This window comes from Monopterus albus, unplaced genomic scaffold (genome assembly GCF_001952655.1).
Source record: "Monopterus albus unplaced genomic scaffold, M_albus_1.0 scaffold69.1, whole genome shotgun sequence".
NCBI lineage: Eukaryota > Metazoa > Chordata > Actinopteri > Synbranchiformes > Synbranchidae > Monopterus > Monopterus albus.
In genome coordinates, this window is record NW_018127949.1 from 263,234 (window position 1) to 288,703 (window position 25,470).

At 40.3% G+C, this 25,470-nt stretch overlaps 1 protein-coding gene across 1 annotated transcript in view; it reads right to left on the minus strand.

Annotated features, from left to right (window-relative positions):
• Positions 1 to 13,404, minus strand: part of LOC109963043 (supervillin-like) — a 13,796-nt gene extending 392 nt beyond the window's left edge. The window contains exons 1-6 of the mRNA XM_020605293.1: positions 13,338 to 13,404; positions 12,677 to 13,190; positions 9,206 to 9,240; positions 6,041 to 6,102; positions 3,066 to 3,163; positions 1,293 to 1,392 (exon numbers count right to left, since the gene is read on the minus strand). Coding sequence (XP_020460949.1) covers positions 1,293 to 1,392; positions 3,066 to 3,163; positions 6,041 to 6,102; positions 9,206 to 9,240; positions 12,677 to 13,068 — 687 coding nt within the window. The 5' untranslated portion in view covers positions 13,069 to 13,190; positions 13,338 to 13,404. The remainder of the gene's footprint in view (positions 1 to 1,292; positions 1,393 to 3,065; positions 3,164 to 6,040; positions 6,103 to 9,205; positions 9,241 to 12,676; positions 13,191 to 13,337) is intronic.
• Positions 13,405 to 25,470: the final 12,066 nt, after the last annotated feature.

Sequence of the window (25,470 nt, forward strand, 5' to 3'; positions counted from 1 at the left end):
TGTAGAGATGGGTGTGGGGGGGTGACAAAGTTTTATTTTTAATACCACTTATTATATTTATAGTACTTGGAAAAGACTATTAAAGTTGCAATACTACTCAAAGAAGTCTACAGAAGTCTCTGATTATAGTATACAACTCTCAATGAGAAGGTCAACATTTTCCAACATCAGCTCCTCTGTAGTTTCCACATAAATGGCAAAAACTCTTTCTTGCTGGGTTTCTCATAGACTGGGTTAGGGTTACACAACCATATACATAAACTTATACGTCTGTTCCGACTACTACTGTTTCTGCATTCCTACCACTGTTATCAGGAGGTGAAGAGTCAGTAGGTCAGATGGGAAGGGCTCAAGAGGAAAAAAGTGGAGATAGGCGAATGAAAAAGAAAGACTAAGGGACTGAAAAACAGTGATGATAAAAAGGGATTAAGTGAAAATCCAAGCATCAATCAGTGAAACTAGAGAAAAAACTGAGTCGAGAAAGACTGTGAAGTATATCTGTCAGTATATCTACATGAATTCTTTGGGATACCATACGTGTTTTTTGTACTTGAAAGATGAAAAGCCCTGCATTAACAAAAAGCATATGTTGTGTCAAATAGCGTTGACACACACAAACTACCATAAAATAAAAATTCTGAAATCGTGACTGTCTTTAAAATTAATTTTAGAGTCACGATTGTTTTAAAATACAGTCAGTTGCAACCACAAACATCCAATGACACATAAACAGGCTCTTTTGTGTTCAATATGCTTTTACGTAAATGATAAAACAGCAGCAGACATCTTACTGGTAGGTGAAAGATTACAAGGGAGTGTTGACTTAAGAGCGCATGAAAGAAGTGGCCTACTGGGTGTGAGAGCGCAACGCTAACAAGGTGGTCTGCTTAAATGAACACCACCAAAGTGTGTGTGCGGTACACAGTACGTGTACATTCATACTAATTACTTGTAAGGATCAGGTTAAGATCTGCGTGATGTAACAGCATGTTGTCCAGACCTGTTAAATAACCTGCGTGTGTGTTGTAACTGTAAATCAGTGACATTAAATACAACCAACAACTCAACTTCAAAAAACAAAAAACTAAACTAAACCAGACTTCTGCAGAACAGAGGCAAAATTTAAGAGTGTTGGTATTGGCTTGTATGCAGGGTAAAACGTGCAACAGCAGTGGTATGATCTTTCCAGACACAATCCACAGAAAAGACTTTTATATTTGAGCCTATTGAGTTATGAAAACCATGTGACATTTTTCAAGATACCTTTAGAGAGAAACAAAAAAAAAACTGACCTTTTCATTAATTGCACTGGCAGCATATTCACGCTCCTGTGAATGTTCATCTGTGGCTTCTTTCTCTTCCATTGCTTTCACTATATTAGTTTTAGGAAGGCTGAAATACCAGTAAAAAGAAGGCAAAGACGGTGGGAAAAGACAAAGAGTAAAAAACCAAATAAACATTTTAATCAACTGGATGTAAAAAATTATTCAACCTTTACACAATGGAATTGCAGGAAAAAGCTGGCTGCATGGTGAACTCAGACCAAACAACGAAATTTGTGCAACCGCAATGTTGTCCTTCTTTTATGGATTTATTACCAGTAGTTAGCCCCAGCTTGTGACTCTCATGTAATACATACACTCGAATTTTAGATAATCTTACATGAACATGCCAAATTGACACTTGAACATTTTAACCCCATAATATTCTAAAAGTATTTCCCAAACTCACAGACTCTTCTAACTAAAATATCATTTTAATAGCTTCTCAGTTATGTCCATTCATTCCATATAAACAAGGATGGCGACAGTAAATGATGTCGTCCCTCTGGCTTTGTGTGAAAGCGGAAAAAAAAAAAAAAAAAAAAAAAAAAAAAAAAAAAAAAAAGCAAGAAAAGGCATCATTACCTGTCATCATCTTCTTTACTGTTCTGAAAAGCTAATTCTTTCACCCGAAATACTGACAAAAATTTCCAGATAATTTTTTATTCCACATCATTAGACTAGTCTATGAGGATTCATGAAATAACTTCAGAACTTGGGTGAGTGTTGGCAAACAACGATACAGGGTCAATATGTTCAGCAAATCTTACTTTGACAGGTTAATGGAAGATTATCTCTAACTCAAGTATATGTAATACATGAAGATTACCTCTAACTCAAGTATATGTAATACATGATACAAACTGGGACTAACCAGTGGTTAGTTACAGTATATATGCAGTAATAATCTGCATTTAGGTTATACTGTTTGTACTATGAATACAGTAGTAGATAACCCCCCATGAACCAAAGGTTACTAAATCTATCTGGGTATTGCTATCTGGGTATTGCATGGCGCATTGTAAATTCTAAAAATAGATATCACTAATACAACACAGCAAGCTTATCTGATACGAGTGTTTGTGACCTTTGGAAGAATTTACTTATATGAAAATGTTTGGTCTATGTCGTTTTGTTGTGCAGTGCCATGGATGTTTGCTGAAGAGGGTCAGTGACCAGGTTCAGCTGCAAACAGGCAAATACACTGATCTGTCTTTGGAAGAAACTAAAAACAGGACCAAAATGACAGGAAGGAACACAATTATGTCTTTGACCTAGCTATACAGAGACACACACAGTCCCCACTTTTTACTCCAGTGGTTACGTTGCCAAGTATAGTCCAGCTTTCACAGCTACAGCTATCAACTTTTACCTGGTTTAAATTACTGTGGCTAGCGCACAGCCCTGAGTGTGTGTGTATACATGCATGTGTGCGTCAGAGAGAGTGTGGTATTAATGGCAAGCTCTACAGGTTTATCTGGTTTATCTTTGCAGCTGTTTACATCAACAGGTCTGTAATTATGTCTGTGCTCTGTTCAGTCTGCTCGGCCTGCTGGTTTCAACCTGTTCTATTCTGTGTGTGTAGCAGCATATATAATGGATATATATAGTATAGTATAGATATAATATCTACTGGAGCTCACAAAGTCTATTACTCAAATGGTGACAAAGAAAACTCCAAAGTGTGGTTAGTCTAAAACGGTCTGACCATGCCGACGCGAACATCAGTCTGAGCCGGCTCACCTGATTGACGCTTCCTCTTCATCACTGCTCATTAGCAGATGTTGTACTCTGTTGTTGGCACGGTGACCACAGCTTCCATCCTCTGTGCCCTCCAGGTCCTGCGGGTAGAGACAAGCCTCAAGTTAGGGGTAGTATTTGAAAGTAATTCCGACTAAGTCGTCCACCAGCTGCAAAAAACTCTTGATAATGGAAGTGAATGAATGAAGAAGGCTCCACCCCTCCACTTGAGCAAAGCAACTGACTAAATGCGCAAGTTCCTTAGAGGAACTGCTCAAGTGACTGATGCAGCAGGTTGTTGCTGGAAAGGAGCAAGCATGAGAAATATACCAGGCCTGAAACGTATAGTTAAAATTACCAGAGAGAGAGATGAGTACTACTGGTACTACATTTTCTACAGTAAAGCAGTGTTTCCTCAGGGGAACCATTACAGTTTATTTTTATTATCTTTTGCAGTCTGCCAGATTAAATATTGCTTTAATGGGTCCACTGTCTACCTCACTGACCCTTTTAAGATGAGAGGAGCCGAAAGGGCTGTTTACAGTTAAAACACTGAGCAATCTGTTGTAAAAATAAACTACAATTTAAAACCCGTTTCAAATTCACACTGATGATGGAAACCAGAAGGGTAATATGACACATAACCCATCATTATCATTATTATTATTATTATTATTATTATACTCCTACCTGTTTCAGTACTTTACAGTTGTGTATAAATGAAATTCATTTCATTAATGCGAGCTGGATCCAAATAGGCAGCATTAAATGGATGGGTGGTCTAATCAATTAGAATTACTAAAATGACTAATTTTAAAGTTTTTGCTAATGTCAACATGAGATAAAGCTACAGATGCAAAACATTTTATAACAGGCAAAATAAAAGACTCCCTGTCAAAATGGTTAATCCTGTTACATATCAGCTAAACGAAAACAGAATAGAATCAAAATTTCAACTAGACCTATGAAAAAAAACAAAAGATGGTATTTTAATGCTCCCAGAGACTTTTTACAACTTTCATACAGTGTGAACCATGCAGCTTAGCCAGATCTTTGTCAGTAAACACTTTACTGACACCCTGGGGTGAGCGGGTGAAGCTAAGTGGATCTCCAGCTGTGAGGAAAGCAACACAAATCAAATGCTCTTTTTCCACAAATTACACACCAAAGCTTACAGAATTAGAGGACTCTTATAAACTAGCTGACGCTCACTGATTATAAAGAAGGAACTTATTTTCCAGCCACCATGAATGCATTGCTTACTGTAAAAGACATTTTAACTAATCCAGGAAATCAAGTCAGGAAATTGGAAATATAAATGAGATCCATATTTCTCCAGTCTTCGTGTCCGTATTTTATTACCTCCAACCACGTTGGAAAGGGTTGCTATAACCTCCCTGCCGGAGACACTGACTCACTGGTTTTCAACAGTGACTGTGGAGGAGAGATGGGTGAAGACAGCAGATAGGTATCTGTCACTGCTGATGACTTTCGAGAAAGAGAGAGAGAGAGAGACCATAAAATAACAGAGATCTAGGAGAGAACAAAGGACAGAGGGAAGAAAGAAAAAAAGAAAGTACTGTGGTATGATTGAAAGTCTCTTTATGGGAGCCTGTTTTCCCAGAAGGTTTTTGGTGGGAGCAACATGCTGCCATCTGGGTTCACTTGGCCAACCCTGGCACTGTTCTTGGTCTGTGAAGGACATGTTAGAACCATTTACATCCAATATCATGAAACCTAACCACTTCTGAAACCTAAGCACCCTGGGAAAGTCTGATACTCATTTTCATGTGCACACGTGCAGGTCTCTCGCATGACTGGGGACATTTATCAAGTGTCTGTTCCTGAGTGCATCTCCTAGCTCTCCAGACTTTCCTTCATGGACTGTGTGTGCTGAAGTCATGACTGTGGCCAAGTGTGCATCCAGGTGCAGGACAGCTCAGAGCTGTATGGAACCACTCAATTTGTTATTAATGGCACACACTTCCAGAGGGAGGCTGAAGCGTACTCCAGGTGCACTGGAAAAGACTGCGAGTAAATCAGCGAGGGAAATAAAAAGAATTTTAACAAAGACTGTAGAAAAATACAGATATAGTATCTGTGACATCATTCGTAAGCTTATAAATGGATGTTTTGAAGGCTGGATTCAGTCTGTGTGCTGTCAGCACAGCTTTTGGAAATATGCAAATCTGTGCAAAAGAAGGAGAGGCTTGGACAAAGGTGAGGTGGAAACAAGTGGCTGAGCCACCTGTGAGTCAGGCAAACATGGCTATGCTTTTACAAAAGTTTGCACGTGTATTAATTTAAATTAATTCTCTGCCAAAAACAAATTGAATTGAAGTTCAGGTGGTACATAAAAGAGTGGATTAAGAAGGAGAGTGACCCTGTAAGGACCATTCTTTACAGTAATGGCAGACCATGGAAGCACAAGGTTAGTTCCAAACACTAGGAGCAGTGCCACTAACTTGGCTGCCATCTTCTACAGTAAGAAGTTGAAATAAAAAAAAAAAAAAAAAAAAAAAAAGGGCAATAATTCAACTTGTGACATTTTAAATTAACAACATGTGTCAAAACGTTTATATGTTTTACAACCTTTTTGACCATCTCCCTCAAATATTGGGTCACTTTAATAGGTATCTAGCTAACTAGCTCAACTAGCCGAGCTATCCACAATAACGGAACACAGAATTAGTCTGCATGGGTGTACAAATCATTAAAAGTAGCAATTTGCTGATAAACAGTGGATCTAAATCGGATGTTTGGAACCATACGAGTCACCAGACCCACATTTTTTAACCCTCAGTGTTGCAACGTTTTGATCTTAAGGGCTTTGATACATAACAACCCTGACAAACCGCAAAATCTTTGACACCATTAAATGTCTGCACAATTTAAAATCACATTACACACAGAGATACACACATGGAATCAATCGCATGATACAAAACATTTGGATGAAGGCAGATCTAATATTGTACCTTAAAAAGAGACATCTTGGAAGTAACAGTCGTCTTAACTGAGTCGACAGGCTTCTTGTCAGCTGAAAAGAACAAACACAGAAAGCAACTGTTGAAACCATGTAGAGAATAGCTTTTTTCCTACCAGTGTAGTACCACATGATCAGGCAGACTGTCATTTTAGAATGCGGGTTTAATTTGCACTATGTGTTTATCACATATCACACTAACTTTTTGTAGACAGAGTACAGCTGCATGGTAAGACAAAGCTGAGCACAGACACTTAAACTAAGGCATATTTAAAGCATGCATGCACACACACACACACACATTCACACAAACCCCCTTCTGCATCTTTCTGACAGTTGAGATATGTTGCATTCAAAGGGCAAGGTGCTGCGTAGGTGTTCTTTACTGGGGATTACAGCTGGAAAAATGCAGAGATCAACAGACAGGATATAACCTTAATGGCTTCACTCGTGCTTCTGTGTCTCTGGATCAAAAAAAGAAAACGAACAGAGCGATACATCCGCTGGCCTGCATTTGGGCCTGTAAAGACACTGGGCATGAGTTGTCTATCAGTGACACAGAGATATTTTAAATGGAGGAATACATATAATACATATTCTTTATATGTGTGTACATGTGTGAGAGAGAAAAGAGAATGTTCTCATTTGCATTTTCTAATCCATAAACAGCCCTGAGCATATAATCTTTTAATCTAGATAAAAGAAAACAATTGCATTTAATAGTATCAAACTACACACACTTCTTAAGTCACCATGGTCAAATCTGTTCTTATTTACTTAATAATGCTACATTTCAAACCAAAAGCAGCCCCCCACCCCCCACAAGAAAACAAAACAACAAACATATCCCAATAATGGTGTGTCTGAGAAAGTCCCCTTTTCAGTGGAAATAAAAAGTTCTGTTGAGGCCTAATAATTTAGTTTTGATTTATGTTTCCAAGCTCCCCTGCTGTCCAGAACTTGGCATGATTTAGTTCAGATGATGAAACATTAAGCACCGCAGGCTGGCGATTCCACTCGGACTATATTATTACAGTTTTGACTGCAGTCCAATCTCTTTTACATCATCCATCTGACATCCAGGCGAGAGCAAAGAACAACTCGGGAGCAAAAAACCTCCACTTAACTTTACTCACTCTTCATCCATCTCACACGACAGCCAAACTATACTGTAGCTCTTGAGAGCTTATTAGATGGGCCTTTGACCTTGTAATGGCAAACAAACAGTCTGGCACTGAGAAAAACAATAAGTCAGATCTGCAGAATATGTTTTACAGCAGAATTACAAAGTATTTACTTTAGATGTCATCATTCTGAAGACACTCTATATTATGCTAATACAAGCATGACAAAGTGCGTCTGTGCAGTGGAGCAAAGTATATAAATTAATTTAGTATGAAGGAGTTGAATGTTTGCATTTGTACATTGCTGGCTTGTGGATTAGCTGAAGGGTCAGGGAAACCCTTGACATGACCATGAGAGGCGTTCTGGCTCAGAGCACCGACTCCTCTGCCAGCTTGGACAGGAAGCTCTATAAGCCATGTGAATGCACGGCCACTCTCACATGCACACATCTCCATTAAATATGAACACAGACCACCCTTTGTTCCCGATTCTGTAGCTTTCACTCAACTCCTGGCTTCCAACCAGAGAAATACATGGGTTTGTTCATCTACAAGACATGTTGACAGATTATCATTCAAAGCAAAACTCTTTTTTGCATTCCATTCCCACTTAATACTGTCGTCCACATATTGTCTCACAAAGTTTCACAGGCTAAATTTCACTAAATGTGACGTGACTGATCTGATCTTTAATTATCTGAGAATATTTGGATTGGACACGAGTCTTTTCAAGTAGAGCAGCAGAAAACCATTAAACTAATTGAGGTAAACATGTTTTTAATGTTCCCAAATGCGATTTAAAAAGTGTGTTGTTTTTTTTAATAAGAATAAAAACATCTGGGAAATGTACAATAGAAGTAAAAATCTATGTTGCAATATGCAGCAATGACCAGATTATTGGTGTTCATTTTGTCTCCCCACCATTTTAATTTCATTCAGTAACTTCTCATCAGACCAGTTCACTGAGAATATATGGCCTGTGTGGCTGCAATGACAAACCTGATGGCAATAGATGAGTGAGCATCTTAGTCAAGTACACTGATCAAAAACCTGATTCATATACACATGGACACATCGGCTCTCCTATTTATGTTTGCTGTGCATGTTTAGATGTAGGTAACATGCAGAACATTTATCAAAGATAAACCTTTGAACAGAAAAGGTCTTGGGTTAGAGAACTAGCAACCACAGCAAGCATCAGTGGCTTCCATTCTAGTTACTAACCTGTTTTAGCTCCTTTGCTCTCTATATAATACCAAGATTCAGTCTACTTTCTGGTTAACTTAAAAGACAGGACTGTTTGTTTACATTGTTGTGCAAATAAAAATGTTACACAACACTGCTCCACATGTCTTGAAATACTGAAATAACAGGGTTTTTTTCAAGGTCTCTTCCTATCACCTCTTTAAGTCACAAGACAGACAAATCAAATCTGTAAGCAGAGTAACAGACACAGACAAGTAAGTCAGCCAATGGGTTAAAAGGCCAGAAACACACACAGATGGCAACCAGACTGACAGACACCCTCAAGCTGGGGACTCAGGTGGCTGAATAGGTGACAGAAAAGCAGCCAGTGGCCCAAATCCAAATTTCCTTCATAATAATACCTGCTGGTTGAAACAAGGTTCCAGTGTAACTGGTCAAACATTTGCATAGAAAAACAAGTATAAGCACACACCCATTAAGTCTTTGATTAAAAACTCCACAGGCATGTGTCAAGCATCATCTCCTTAATGTTTTTTTTTTTTTTTATGAAAAACATGGCCTGAGGCACAACAATGGCCTTACATTAAACTGCACACAAATCAGAGTCAAGCACAGATCTGTGCCTGTTTCACTCCTCAGAGTATTAAAAATCCTTTAAACCTATCCTATAAAATCTATGAACCAGATGGGTCATCTGATATCAGCTATGAGCTCAGGTATTCCTTTAACACTGGGAAATAAAGAGAACTCGAATGAGTTCAGGGGATAAAGCAATCTGAGGAACAACAGAGGATCTGAGTGTGGTGAAAGGGGACAGTCTGTCTTACCCTTTGGCTCCTCTGTATCATCGCTTTCCGGCAACCTAGGAGAGAGAAACAGAGATAAATGAGGTCACTCTCTAACTTACTGAAGTGATGACAGAAATACTGTGGCTGTTAACGAGGGATGCTGCAAACTAGACAGATAAATGATTAGATAAAGTTCTACTTACACAACTATGATCAAAAAATGTACTGTACACTTAAGACATGATGGCAATGATATAACAGCAGTGGCTAATGATAGCCACTCATCTCTAAGTACTGGCGATGGCAGCTGACTGGGGGTAGCAGCGATGACGTAACAGGAGGAGGGGGAGAAGGCTGCGTTGAACACAATAGAGAACCATGATGACATCTGGAAGGGGTCAGGTCATGAAAGTGGAGACACAGCTCCAAGTCAAGCTGCAGGACTGGGATCAATCCAGATATCATTTCTGTTTAGACGATCCGTATTGGATAAATAAGCACAATCAATTCCGATCCTTTGTTTGCTTTAAGTAACCTGCTGTGCTGGAGAAAAGCTGTAACCACACATTGTTGTGAGAACGAGAGCTTTGGAGTGCAAAGGAAAAAAAAAAAAATAAAAAATCATGATACCATGCATGAGCCGAGCCACAGCAGAGCCCCTTTGCTGTTCACCCTCCACATACCATAAAAAAATGCTATGGGACATGTAAATATTAGAGCATCTATTACAGCTGTTCTGGGTTAACATACCTCAGTACAGCTTTAGGACACTGTGGGAAATCAGGAGTTATTTACACTTTAAATTGACTACACAATATCAAATCACTGTTGCTCTTACTTAATCTAGCCACAGGGGTTGCAAGCCAGTGACTTCTGTGCCGTCCCAAGCCCGGATAAATAGAGAGGGTTGTGTCGGGAAGGGCATCAGACGTAAAAACATGCGAATCATCAGTGTGAATTCCATAATGGATCGGTCGAGGCCCGGGTTAACAACCACCGCCACCAGTGCTGTTGACCTACAGGGTGCTGGTGGAAACTGGACTACTGTTGGTCGAAGAAGGAGAGGAGGTAGAAGGATTCGTAGACAGAGCGAGAAGAGGAAAGGCAGGAGTATAGGTCTGAGAATAGGGACTCTTAACGCTGGCACAATGTCAGGGAAAGGTAGAGAGCTGGCGGACTTCAGCCACATGGGTAAAATCCATATTATATGCAACAATACATGTTTCAGGGTCAGCTGCTAGAATGTCTGCTTTCAGACCTTGGTGGTCTTGGTGACCGGTGCCACCTATTCCTCAAACTTTCTGTTTTAACACACCCTCAACACCTGCAAGGCTCAGTGAAACTTGATCAACCCCACCCAAACACTGACTTCTGACTGAAGGGGAGGGGCTGCACCCATCATAAAAACTACCCAGAGAAGACTGGAGGTTCAGAGAGGAGGAAAAAAAAGCAACACACCATTAATCTTCCCAACTCTTATTCCCTTGTTTTCGTAATTCATACTTTTATATGGTAATTTCTTTATACCCAGCAAGATTTTTGCACTGATTAGCTTGCATCTTGCCTGCTCCAAAACTATGATGTACATAGAGTAGCTTTGGCTAAACAATCACATTTTGTACAAACAGTGTACTTATGTTTGTACTGTGGTTCAGCTGGAAAGGCTTCTGTATTCTCTCTGAAATGGAATTAAGGCAGCAAGATGTATGAGATTACATTAACATGAACAGAAAACAAGTTAGGCTATGGGCCATTACCAAGTAGAGACTTGGTGTAAGTGCAAATGTCAAAATGTTGTATTTTGGAATGCCACCCTTCAACTGTACATTCATGAAAGAAGGATTCTGTCTGTGCAAGATAATCTTGCTGACAGCTTTATCAGCTGAGCTCCAGTTTCCTTCTTGCCCTATCTGTGACAAAAATTCTAATCATGTTGCCTCAGTAGCCTTAGCAAATGTGTGAAGCTCTAATCATACACATACATTCCAGTGCATGTCAATCAGGAATCTAGGACATACAGTATTAACATACAATTCAGAATGATATATGAAGGTACTTGGGGAAAAAACACAAAACTCCAAGAACTGAAGATCTGATGAGAACTGCTTTTATACAGGCGTCTCTTAACTCGACATGTGTAAGTGTGGCTGTATAGCAGGACTGTGACGTGCAGTGACTGAACGTCATAACAAAACCGACATGATTAGGAGCTAGCATGACAGGGATGCCAGACAAGCACATCAACATGTCACACTGTGTAGTTAGTAAAGATTTAGTCCACAACTATGTGTGACTTTGTATGTTGCCTTATATTCTGTCAGCTGTGGTACAAACAGCTCCTTTTACAAGGCCCAATGTTACTAAAAAGGAAAAAAAACAACTTTGTTTCTTCTACATTCTTGATTAAGCACAATGATGCTGACATGATAGATTTTCAAGTACAATACTTGATATTTGAGATGTGATCAAACTTGTCAAATGCACATACTGCGTTTCTCTTCAAAGTCTAGTACAACACAAGAGTTGTCTTTCTCAGTCTTATAAAATTTTGTAATTGGCTCTAAAGCCCAACCATGGATGCACTACACTGCCTGTGTGTGTGACAATGTTTATCTGCATGTGTCCCTGTAAAATACACAAAATAAATAAATCACAGCTATCTAGAAATCATACTTCATTAAGCGCAGGCAAAACTTGGCAGAACCCAATAACCATTTCCCCACAAATCCCAAACTCTTTCAAGAACAGATGAGTCTGACTATGTGCACACAGCAGGATTCCCAGTGTGCAAACAGCTCCAGACCCATAACTGGACATTGTTTACTCCATCCATGTACAGTTCTCAGAAGAGGATTCCTGCCAGCCACTCTTTTTTTCCCCCCCAAGTCTCACAGATAATACTGATTTGTAATTCCCAGACATGTGAGATCTCCCACAAGACTATAAAGTGAATTAAAATCAGCATTGTATATGTCATCACTGCAAAACATACCATGGCAAAATAAAATGTAGAAGTCTTCTGCTGAGCACACATGGCCAAGTTTGGTAACATTTTCAACCGTGTTTACTTCAAACAGAAGATGAGCCAACTTGTTAGCTCCTCTTCTCTCATTAGCCAGCAAGCCCTTGTACAGTAATCTAACAGTTGTCTTTACCAGCTAATGCAAAGGAGCAGAAAGGAACTATTATACTCGACTGAACTGTACACTCCAAGTTTAAGCAGATATACTTGTAAGTCAGAGACTGAGTGGATATTCAATGCTCTGTCTGTATTACTGAGAAACGTACAGGGTTATCTAAATAGCAAATGATTTCATGGCAATCCGTTTCTGAGATGTCAGTCTGGGCGCCACTTGCATTAGCTCTTTGAGTCTCTGCCTGAGCAGCTTTGTGTTTCACATCTCCGGCCCAAGGTTGTCACATAGAGAAAAACACTGACTGGTCTTTCAGAAACATTGAGCAACAAATGTGTGCTTTTGTTTTGAACTTGTCAAGTATGAATAAACTCACGTGAAATAAGAGGACATCTTTATGGAGGAGGCAGCTTCTGACTTGGAGGATAAAACTGTGTCTGTTTTGAGGTGAGTGGTAGTCTCTTTTTCCTGGGTGGGCTCATCATCAGTGTGCTCCACAGGTTCTGCTTTATTCCTGAGGGCCCTCCTGGTATAGGTTTGCTCTGAGCCATTATCCTTATCCTCACATTTCTCCTTCTCCTTGCTTGCTGAATACATCATTTCGGATGTGTCGCCAATTTTCCTGTCCCTACGGACATATTTAGAGGTGAATTCTTCTGTGTTGCCATAGCGCTCAGCAAGCTCCCTCCTTCTCTCTGCTTTGTAGCGGGCAATTCGCTCAGCCTTGGTCTCTGGAGCCGAGCTCTGCAAAGTGTCTATTCCATCCATTTAGCAGTTCAGTGTAGTTTAAATAAGCCACAAATTTACTTCTTCAATTGATATTAGGTGTCCAACACGCCTGTAGATCTCCCTTGACAGCAACGTCTCATTCCATGAAAATCATCCCAGTGCTGCAAACCAGAAAGGAAGAAATTATTAGTATACCAAGGTTTTAGAGTACAATTCCAGATGACAGGCTGTGTAAAACTCGATGTGCCGAGGCACAGTTGAGTTTTCAAAGGAAACTGACTCAGCAGTCGAGCCAAGCCCTGCCCTACCCCAGCTAACACCCCCTTGTGCGAATGATGTCAGCCAACACTGGTCAAAGACAGCCAGACCGCCAGAGTGAGACTCTCATAATGTCTATTCCATCGGCTCAGTTGGAGCCAGCTGGAAAGAGGAAGAAGCAAGGGAGAGAAAGTGAGAGACACATCAAATAACATCTTCGTGCCATTTTATTCCTTACCTAGTTGAGGCTTTGTGTCTGGGCTAAAAGCCTTTTCATTATCCCATCTTACAGTGAATGAATCTGTATTTACTACAAACACCATACACGAGAAACTCTAAATTGCCCCAAAGTGGGAATGTGAGTATGAATGTGTTTGTCTGTCTACATGTGTTATCCCTGTTAGAGTTGGATAGAAACATCGTTTTTCAGATTTTCCTGGAAAAATCTCCTTCCCACATCTCACAATATGCAAGATGTGTAAAAGTGCACAATTCAATAACATCTGACTTTTCAATACACAGTGAGCTATTTTTAGGAGGTAAAAAATTAGAAGGTTGAGTTGAGCTCATTTTGGTCTATTAAGGATTCATAGAGCAGAAAACCACACATGGCTTGGATGCAGAAATTTGAAAACAGCACTCACATAAAATGCACTTCCAGCTGACAATAGCAATAAAAAAAAAATGTACGAGCAGGGTCTGACTGCTCCACACCAAGCACAGGTGCTTTTGCACAGACACTTCTCACAGCACAAATGCACTAAATGCACAATACTTTGCAGCTTCAGACCAAAGAAAGTCCAGGTGAAGAGAATGAGTTAAATAAAAGAAGGTTATGCTTTTATTAGAGAAGGGCTGAAGACCTCTGGTATCCCTACAGGGCATGAGTTAATTCAGCACACTGGTTCTCACATTTATGGCCAGGAACAGGTACAAATATAAATTAGGGTGCTGTGTCTCAAGAATGCTAGTTATGATAGAGTCAAGAAGAAAGAGGGAAAGTGAAGAGCAGGCCAAGGCAATAGGGAAAAGAGAGGCAAGTCTGGTCATAAGTTGAAATAAATGAGTTGACTCCAAGAGTCTTTTATGTAATGATGACAAGCTTGAACAACTCAGACCCCAGATCACCTGCGGGGCACACAAACAGCTTAGAATCTGGACTCTTGGTCCTCCTTAGGATAATATGGCTTTGAAATACTACACAGGAAGGAGATGTCTGTGTGTGAGACTGTCTTCACTGTGACCTCTCCTATCCCTTCTTCACCTAAAATAACAGTGCTTGGCTAAACAATAAGAGACCACAGTGCCTCCCTTGTGTAAATTTAAATTCAGTTTGACCATAAACTCTGCTGGACAATTACATATTGCCTGCTCCTTTTTATAAGCCGGACAACACCTACACCCTGTAAAATGAAGGCCATGCCCCACACCATTAAGAAAAATATTCACCGGTTTGTTTGCTAAATTAATAAGTCGGGCGGTTCACGTCCATTCCTGCAAGTGGAAGAAGTATTCAGAACAAAAACTAAAACAGTGTAGGAGCATAACCAGATCAGATTTTTAACTGGGGATTGCTGCATAATATGAAAACCCAATGGTCTATTAAATGTGCAGGCCTAATCAACTTGCAGAGGTAAATCTGCTACTACCCAGCCTTAAAACCTCAAGAGCTCCACAGTTCAATAAGAGGAGGATGTTATGGGAGTTCATTACAACTCTGCTCTAGGGATGAGAAAAAGTTTAGCAATGCAAGATAAGGTTTGGTTATGAAATATTACAGTAAAAATGCCAAAACATGTCTAAACTCAATGCAGCATTAAACTGTGATGCTCTCTGTTGTGTCTTAGGCAAGTAGCCACTTCCCTATCAAAATCTGATGTAGTCATTTTAAACAAAATGTCACTCCAACTCCTGTAAATTGCCTTATGAAGGCAAAACGATCTTGAGTTTGATTGTTGATTTCAGGACTATGCACACAATTACATAATTCACCTAGATCACTACCTATAAAAGGAGTGCTAAACAGTACGCCAACATTGTCCATGGAGACCCAGAACATTGAGGCTGCTTTGCTTGGAAGCTGCCTCTGTTTTTTTAAGCAACAAGGGGGTAAAAACATTGTGGTGAGTCATGTATTAAAAGAATCATCACCCCTATCAGCAAATGTGAAGTCGCCCAAGAATATTTGCTTTGGTGGACATGTTACAAATCCAGTACAACCTAAGGTGTCTTTACCTATTTATGGTTATTTCTTCAAAAATACAGACAAGTGAAGCGAGCAGAAATATACAGGACCAAATCTTTAAGAGACCTTTAACAGACCTGCATTAGATTGAAGCAGGCTTGTTTTGTCTGTCTGTGCTAAAGGCTCTTGGTTTCCTGATAGAGAGAATGTGAGGTAACTATCTGAGCACATGCACACTTGTTTCACTGCTGATAGTGCATCTCACTCAGTATGCAGTTCTACCAGTCCTACCTGCTAATTCCTACGGTTGATATTATTTCTGCTCCTCTAGGGCATGTAAACAAACAATGCTCCCTTTTCAAACACTGTTCTCTGACCTTTGGCTGCCTGGTGGGAATTCTTACTGGCTACAACAGGAAGATCTGTCTCAACAAAGGCCAAGCATGTCACTTCCCGACACTACCCCGCATCCTCTTTTATAAAAGCTTGATTAATCAGGAAATGTTACACGTATACCTGGCTAATGTCCAAAACCTCCCTTGGAATGGGTTCAACAGCCAGGCATGCCCTTTGCACTCCAAAATATACTGGTGGTCACATTTTAAGTACAGTATTTAGTTCCCTGGAAAGATGTCCAGTTGTTATAAGTAGTAGTCACTCAAGATTCCATACTGTACCTTTTTGATTTGTATGGTATTGAATGTGTGGAGAGACCTGTAGTTCAGTGGTTTAGGATCTTTTTATCTGATGTATCCCCACAGCTCAAACATGTTAACTCTGTTAAAGCTGGACTTTTTCAACTTGGACTTCTGTTGACGGTTAAACAATATGAGCTTTAATTATTTTGAAAAACTTGTACGTATTTCTAGTTGTATTGACTATTGTAAGTCCCTTTACATGGGTCTAAATCAATCGTCATTGGCTTGCTTCCAATCAGTACAAAATGTCGCTCGCAGCCCGCAGACAATTTGCAAACGTGAGCACATTATACCCATTCTTGCTTCACTCTACTGGCTCCCAGTATAGTTCTGGATTCATTTTAAAATACCTCTTCTGACCTATAGAACCTTAAATGGTTGTGCTCTCTCTTATATGATCAATATTTTATAGTACATCCCTATGTTCCCAGTTGAATACTTAAGTCTCAGGACCAGTTGCTTCCCAAAGGTCCAAATAAAATCTGAAGGCAAGCATGCTTTTTCTTTTCCGGCCCTACTTTGTGGAATATCCTTCCTCTCCATATTTGGAAGGCATCATCTCTCTCTGTTTTTAAATGTCAAAACTTAAACCACTTAATTTTGTTTTCTGCTCTGGGGTTTAATGTCATTTACAGTGATGTGTCTTTTTATCTTCTGTCTCTTTGTAAAGAAATATTGCCAACTTTTGTTGATTTTAATTGTACTATAAAAAATAAACCTGACTTGCCACCTCTGTTGAATAAATTCAGCCATACCTGTGCTGTCCTCATGTTCTCAATGTTTTATTGGCTGGTATTTTAATTCAATATACCTTTGGACACTGGTATAGTATAATTAAAGGCTCTCCACATACACTATCTGATAAGTCTCTTGTTAAGCAAACAATAAGTTCTATTCCTCTGCAAACCAGGCACAAAGCAGCTCTCAAAGCACAGTAAGAACTTAGTGGTATTCAACAGGGATTACTGTGGTGATGAATAGTCTCTGAATGCATACATAAAAGCTTAGGTCAAATTGAATTTCTCAAATTTCACATTGTGAAAAGTTAGTCAACTGAAGCACCTGAAAAGAAAACAATTCCAGTTAGCTTTAATGATTTCATTATTGCTCACAGCCTGCTGATGTCATTATTTAAATGAATGAGGCAATGGGACGCAGGCTGCTTATGGAAAAAGGAATACCTGTCATGCAGATCTATAGGGAGCGCATACACATTAAATCGCTGATTCATTCCAAGACAAGAGCCAGACAGAAAGCTGCCTCAGTAACAAAGGCCGACCTGTAACCCCCTGGTCTGTATATTTTTTCACAAATAATATGTCCACACAAGAGCACAGAGAAGGAAAGCAGGCTACACCCTCTTCATCAACAGTAGATCTACATGGGAAAGTCTGGGGATCTCAACTGTATAAAAAGTAATCAGGGGCTGTCTCATATTATGAGTAATGCCCAAACTGAAGCTCAAAGAGGCAAACTGATACCCTAGTCACTTTATTGAAAGCAGAACCAAGCAACATGCATGCACGCCCTGTTAAGCAAAGATGTAAAGTCTTATGACAGACAGTCTGCCTTTTAGTTCAACCACAGAGCCCACAGCTCTTTACAAGTCATCAATTTACTGACAGGGGGTCACAGCACTAACAGAATATATGCAGCTGCAAGCAACAAACTAGTGTACATAGTGTACATGTGTGTCCAGTTTGTCAATACTTTCCGTTTAGCTTTACTGAAATTCCCACCTTCAGCCTTTTATCATCTTTTCTTAACTTGAAACCTTTAGTAACACCACAGATCTGTAAAACCTGAAAACTGCTAGCATTTTAACAGCTATTAGGTTTAAAATGCACAACTCTGCAAAGCTGTGCTCACACTTGAAAATGGCACTACACAATTTGTATTGACAACATTTTGCCTTCAGGAGTCCACATTAAGTAACCATATGCAGGAATCTCTAACAAATCAACTTTCCTTTGCTGTATTAAAAAGGAAAAAACAGAGGAGGTAGTTAAAGATACAGCCAGCCCCTGACACACATTCTTTCTAAGGGAAGCAGGTTGAGGTTGGAATCTTTTCTCTGCTGAGAAATCCAGGTCCCAGTTCAAAACCAGACGAGGGACGATTTTTAAAAATGGCCTTCAGCTGGTGCATTTTGAAGAACCTGCTCAGCCAGGGTCGTAAACCATAAAGTAGCAAAACAAAACACTGATATATCAAATATGAAGAGTCAGGTAACAGGTTCATTGCACAGGATTTCCAAAAGCAGTGTTTCCTCACTTTGAGGCTTGGTCACATAATCTTAGTACTAATATGGCAATGTAAAGAAAGTCACAACACAAATCTTGATCAAATTACAATTAAATGTTATGTATATACTGTTTGATATGCATTCAGAAAAAATGACAGACTACTGTCAAAATATTTTTTGCAAAAAGCATAAAGTTAATGTGTGCCGTGATTAGGAGGCTACAGTGTGCATGGGTGTGTATGCCTGCAGCTAGGCCATGTGACCAACCAGTGGAAGCAGATAGGTCTGCGTACGGGTCACCAGTCCCGACTTCAATAACTCCCTCTAAGCACTGGCTTCTAACAGATCTATTCAACCAAACAAATGTGTCAGAAAATAGCCAGGGTGGGGGCGGGTTTAGGGTGTGTCACACTTTTTTTAAACCACCATCATACAACAATCAACCATATACAGAGTGGCCAGTGTGTTTCTCATTAAAAAGCAATCTTTCTGCAACCACTGGCAAAATGAAGTTTGAACTGCATTTGCTGAGCCTTGCAGCGCTTTATGCTGTTGCAGTGAGACTCTGCTGAGACAGCTTCACAGCATGATTCTGACAGGAGGGGTGTGAGCTGCAAGGAAAGGAAGAAAAAGTCGGGAGAGAAGAGGAAGTGCCCGAGGATGGCAAAGCACAGGAAAGACTATGTAGGGCAGAAGAAACAAATAAGGGAAAGAATATGAAAAGAGGAGTGGTGGATACAACAGAAGAGTAGAGAGAACTGCAGGAGGTCAGAGCAGAGGGGAAGAGGAAAAGAGATGGGAAGGAGGCTGGAGAGAATGGGCTTTTGTGGGGGTGGATGTAATTGGTTTGTGGGGCATATGTCTCTATGGTGCCAAGGGGCCCTAGTCTGGTGGTACAGGGGTAGAGTGAGGACAAGATGTGCAGAGGAGGAGGATGGTGAAAAAAAAAACACCCTCAAATTCTTTTTACAGGAGTCCTGCTGACTGTAGCCAGTCACCCAAAAGGCAGCTGACATAACAGTGCCCTGGGTACTCGCACCTGCACTCTGCCTCACACTGGTGGAACTGACACTGTGAAAACTGTACTGACCTGCTTGAGGCAGGGCCGCAAAGGCAACAGGCAAAGATGGCATGCTGCTTCCCTTCCTTAACATTTCTGTCAATGGGAATAATGTCATTCAAACTAAATAAAGCTACAAGGTTAAACATAAGAGTATGTGTGTGTCCTCCTCTATTTTTTTCCCTTTACAGGCTGGCTCTTTATCCCAGCCTTCCGGCTTTCTGTTTGCTGCATTCAAAGGACCCATTAAATGTGACGTATGGGGAAAGCAAACAAGAAAAGTCACACACAAAGACATACTGCAGCGCACACAAAGACACTCGACCACAGAATCTCAAAAGCACACCAACAGAAATGTACACACTGGCCCTCCAACAAGGCTGCAATCAATGAAGGGTGAGTAAGAAGGGTGGGGTTTATGGGACTTTATCTAGCTAGGAGATCATGATACACACACACACACACACACAACCTACAATGTGTTGCATTGGATTTTGTTCAGTGAGTCAATGTAGGCCAGAAAAACACCCACTCAGGTTTTTATGGGACATATTTAGTGTAGTTAAGGCACCTACGCTCATACCAGTCACTACCCTCTGGAGCAATCAAACATATGGAGAGCACCGCTTCGCTCCAAGAGCATTCACTTTGCCAGCTTTTGATGAAAAGACATCTACATGAACTTCATCCCCAGAGCGTCCGCCCATAAGATACAGACAAGACTGAACAGAGAGAGAGGAAGACATGAGGAAGATGAGTGGATGGGTGAGGGGTGTCTCATCCAGGGAATCCTGCTCCTGGGGTTTCTCTCTCAGCTTTCTAGTGTCCGCTGTGCGGAGCAGACACCATCTGGCCAGCTGGAATGCTGCTGAGCAGGGGGTAGAGGGGTGAAGGGGATCAGCTCACTTGGAGGGGGATGGGTTATGGCTGAGAGAGTATTAACAGTAGTTCTATTAATCACTCAACTCTTTAAAATGGAGAGGAAGGCAGAATATGTGGCGAGGAGTACTAAGCCTTTCTGTATCCTGTTAATATCAATATGAAAATTCCTAGATGAATGTATAACATCTTTAGGAACCTTTTGCATATTTTTGCTGCCTCTTCATTTGATGTTGCAAGAATGGAAAGTCTAATATGCATCAGGGTCTGTGATTCTGGTACCTTTGGACACAGCCAGGACAGCTGTTCTGCACCGTTTTCAGCCTTTATGCTAAGCTAAATGATTGCTGGTTGTAGTTTCACATTTACTTTCCAAACATTAGAGCGGTATTGATCTTTAACTCTTGGCAAGAAATCAAATTAGCATATTTTCCAGAACATCTTTAGCTTTACAGACATTTTTATGGCACTATAGCAGAACGTGGCAATGTTTTGTGATTAATGTTGCAAGTGAATATTCTTTTAATAAACATCCAAATGGCTCCTCCATTCTGTGATACTGACATTTTTATGGCACTATAGCAGAACGTGGTTGGTGCAGGAACCACTGTACAATATAGAAATATTACATACAATTTTAATGGCAATAAAATGACAGTTGAATCATTTCAGAATAAATCCAGCTCAACTCTGACATTCCCTTTTTAACTTGCAATAGAAGTTTTACTCTGCATATACACAATGCTGTATCCCTAAGTGAAGTTTACCAACAATAGGCTACATTGTTTGTGCATGTTTTATTAATGGCAATGTCTGTCACTCACATGGGCACACAGACATAAAACCCTGGCTGACGTGCATAGAAAGCAGTGCTCATAAACTCACTCTTTTGAATCTAGATTCAAAACAGGCTATGATATTTTATTCCAAGGCTGTTTTAAGTTGATGGCGGCATCAGATGAAATTCTGCTGTGACAGTGAGCTAACAATAATTGAAATGCAGAGGTCTTGTGTTGCCCCCTACGCATGGAAACTATTATGTATGTGCAAATCACATTAAAGTATAACCATATGTTTTTGTGCCATGCAAATATTACACTGGGTAAAGCCATCATTAAAGTGAGCTTCGGCCGTACAATTGCTAACAAAATACAGTGAGTGTCTCGTGTTGAAGCTGGATGAGGTCCACTCTAACTACTAGCTAGGTTTATAAATATGTCTCAGTGGAGATTAGCCTGAGGGTAACCCTTAGCTCTCGTCCCACTGGAGCTCCTATTGCTCACACTGTCACATCCCTCCTGCTTTATAAAAATATTTGTACTGCAGAACTTCTTGGCTGTGCAGCTGACATCAAACCCTACTGAGAGCTGAGGAAAGAGGATCTATCAGGCCCAGAGAGAAGGGAGTCGACTGGGTGGATCTTGTGCCTGACTTGTTGCAGCCAAGTTGTGCAGTTCAGCTGCTGCATGTTACTTAAATGTTAAGTAACACAGGCAGGTACTGTGCAGCTTAAGACTGAAAAATGGTCCTAATATTGGACTGATGATAGGAGACAGTATCTACTGTGATAAATAAATGCTCTCACTTTGGACGTCAACATCAAGCATCATCGTAGCTTAGGACAAACAGAAAACTTTGGTAATCCAAAATAGACGTAGAAGCTGTTGGTTTCTAACTCCAAACTAAACTTGTTAAAAGCCTTGTTAAAAGATTTAATTACCCATATAAATCTAATGTACAATCCTTACTTAACTTAAACCAAGCAACACTCTCTGCACCAAAAGTCCTTCACCTCGTTAGCAGCCAAAACAGAGGCACAATATACAAAATAAAGGCCTTATGAGAGACCTTCAAATACACACGATGAACAAACAAACATTTTGATACTAAGTTTTGTTCATTGGGGGGGGGAAATCGGTAGTGATGCTTGCTCAGCTCAAGCAAAACCCTTTAATAAATAAGTGTACATTCCTTTCCCAATTAAACTATAACTTCTTGATGTAAAACTACTTTTCTTGTAATGTCAGTGATCGAGGAACTGAAACCTGATCCAGTTCCATTCATGACAACGCACTCTGAAGAAAACAAAAAAAAAGAATATCAAGTTGATGTTCCAGTGCAGAACAAAACATGTCTCTGCAGCAGGAGCTCTCAGCCACCCTCCAAAAGCCCTCTCGCCATATTGAGTAAAAGGATCCCTGCAGGGGCAACACAACACCAGGCCCAAAGTGACTGACACGAGGCGGTCCGGTGAACGTTAACGCTTACCACAACCACATAACACTCACTTCTGCTCTATAACAATAGAGAGACTGTCTCTTTGTTTGGGATCTTTACATGGGCCAAAGAAAATGCAGGTGTAGAGCAGCAGAATCATGTGAGTGAGAGATTATGAGATACACTCCCTCAGTCTGTTCCATCTGCTCTGCACAGGCTGAATACTGCTCAGTGGTGACTGTACTTTGTCCATCAGCTTCCTGTTATTCCCCCAGCAAAACATCAGCAACACAAAGCACCATGCTGTGTTATTAATGAGCTGAAGAGTAACAAAAACATGTGCTGTCTTGCTTAGTATCTGACACACATCAAGACATGCATCTTTTTCTGTCTTGCACAACACGAAGGTCTTGGGAAACCTGCTGGGACACAGGGCCTTTCAGTGGAAGATTTACAGTTTGGCAAGGCTCATATACCATAGCCCTTGGGTATGTACCTTCAAATACTGTCAAGCTATTCAGCAATTTAAAAAATTGCTTCTTTTAAAACAAGTGACAGCACAAAACAAAACAAAAAAACAAACAACAAAAAAACTGCCGTACTTTTTGGAAGCAAGTTGCATTTGAATTTACAGTTTGGTGACAGGTCATAAGATCCATGGACAGTGAAACTCATAGGAAAATGTTTGCTGAACCCAATGCACACTGGATAAACAAAGGTTACACTTCCCAAAGACAAGCCTCAACCATCTCTGTGTGCACAAACATTGTGCAAGTATTTGCATAACCATGGCCGTCTGATACAGGCAAACATTACTTTGATTCCAAACTATCTTATTCCAGCTGTTGTGACATTACTGTAATCTTTTTCACAACAGCAGTTGGAAAAATAACAGGCATACTGACAGTGAGCCCTGAGGCCATTTCAGCATTCTCAAACTTTTTTTATCACTTTGTTTTCACAGGTGGTTTTGCACAACACCGCCCCAAATGCTCAGTTACTGTTTGCATAGGGACCGCTCAGGGTTAGATCCTGGCTGTGCAAACCAATTTGCCAAAGTAATACAGTGAGTGAAAGGGGAAAACACAGCTGGTATGGACATGCCGTCACTTGATATGTCCCATAGGAACTGCTTTAACATGAAGCCTAAATTTAACGGAGTACTGAGCGTTGTTCCAGTCACAGCATGCTGTTATGCAGGCACAAGCCATATTTTCAAGTGCAAGATTAAACAGCAGGATGGTTAAGCAGTGTTAGTTAAACAAAAAGCCACGATTTCCTCTGGTGTCTTGTCAGCATGATAACCAAGCTAATTATTAAGGAAGGAAACTGAGTAATAACATAATGTAGTGACAGCTGTTACGGCTGTGAACGTGTCGACACAACATCATCATCATCACCACCATATTCTTTTACGTGACAGTCGGTACAGAGAAACGTGACTGTTGCCGATGAGGATTTCCTTAAAGACCAACCAAACATTTACACAGAATCGTTCACAGGAAGATTAGTCAACCGCAGTCACGTAGTATAACAACACATCCCCAACTTACAACATACACACTGCAACATTAGCTACTACATAAACAGCCAGTCCGTAGTGTACTACACATACCTGCAATCCTTTACGGGATTTACTGCTCATGCGGCTTCTCTTGGGGGACAAGGTCTGCTCATGCGGCTTCTCTTGGGGGACAGCTGTTCAAACAAAAAGAGGACTGAAACACACTAAACCTTTAACAACTTTAGCTATGTTTGGACAGTTCCTAGCAATGCTAACGTTATTCTGAACACGTCGCTAGTCGTCGGACGCTACACCGGTGAGCGCTCGCGCTTACCGAGACTATAGCAATAAATGAAAATGTATCGACACTTGTCTTCCTTAGAAAACACGTTGTTTCTTTTATTCTCATTCTTCACCGAAACTGCGAGGAGACGCAGCTCCGTCCAGCCCGGGGAGTGCGAGAGGCTGCAGGAAGAACTAACTACTGAAGGTACTGCAACTCACTTCAAACTTAAAATGCCTTCTCGCTTCTGATTGGCTCGAAATCAGCGTGACGCTGCGGTTACGTGCTTCTTGTAAACGTCCCTTTCTGTGATTGTATGATTTTATGACTTACTGGTAAGTGTGCTGTGGAAAGTGACATTCACTTAAGAAACAGCAATTTTGTGTAAGTTCCTTTTTCAATATTCGTTATGTACTGAAGCATTAATATTTTGTGCTACTTTAATACATTCATGTACTTTACAGTATAACTCCAGTAGTCGATATGGCCGGATCACCCTCCTTGTGGTTCCACGGCAAAAACAGGACTTACACTGTTTAAATGAGTGATCATTCGATTAGTTGATTGACACATGAACAATGCTTGCTAACTAAATGTCTGCATCTACAGTGCTTCTGTATTTGTTCATAATACAAGGCTCATGTTAAGGTTGCAGCGCCCCCTGCTGCTTATATTTAGATAAGGTAATTTTTCATACTGTACAGTATTTTTGTTTTGCCTGTCCTGTAATTTTGTTTATGAATCATCTGCAAGGGGATATACTCGTAGATACATGAGGTCCCTTGTAAAAATACAGTACATCTTGTATCAATCTCATATCCAGATATGATACTGTGTATTTACATCTGACATTATGCATCTGCTGCATGCTCACTGAAATTGGATTGTATGGGCATGTACTGTATTATATTGTATGCACGTGATTGTGTGTATGAATGATTAATGATCTTTCCCTCTAATCAAATGTGTGTATTTGTGTCACCAGAGGTTGATATGAATTACCTGTTAAAATACCCAGACACGCACACACAAACTGGTATTATGATACACAGGGAGTTTTTTTTTTTCAGAACTGCTTGAATTTGCTTCCTCAATTTTCCATCTTGTCAGAA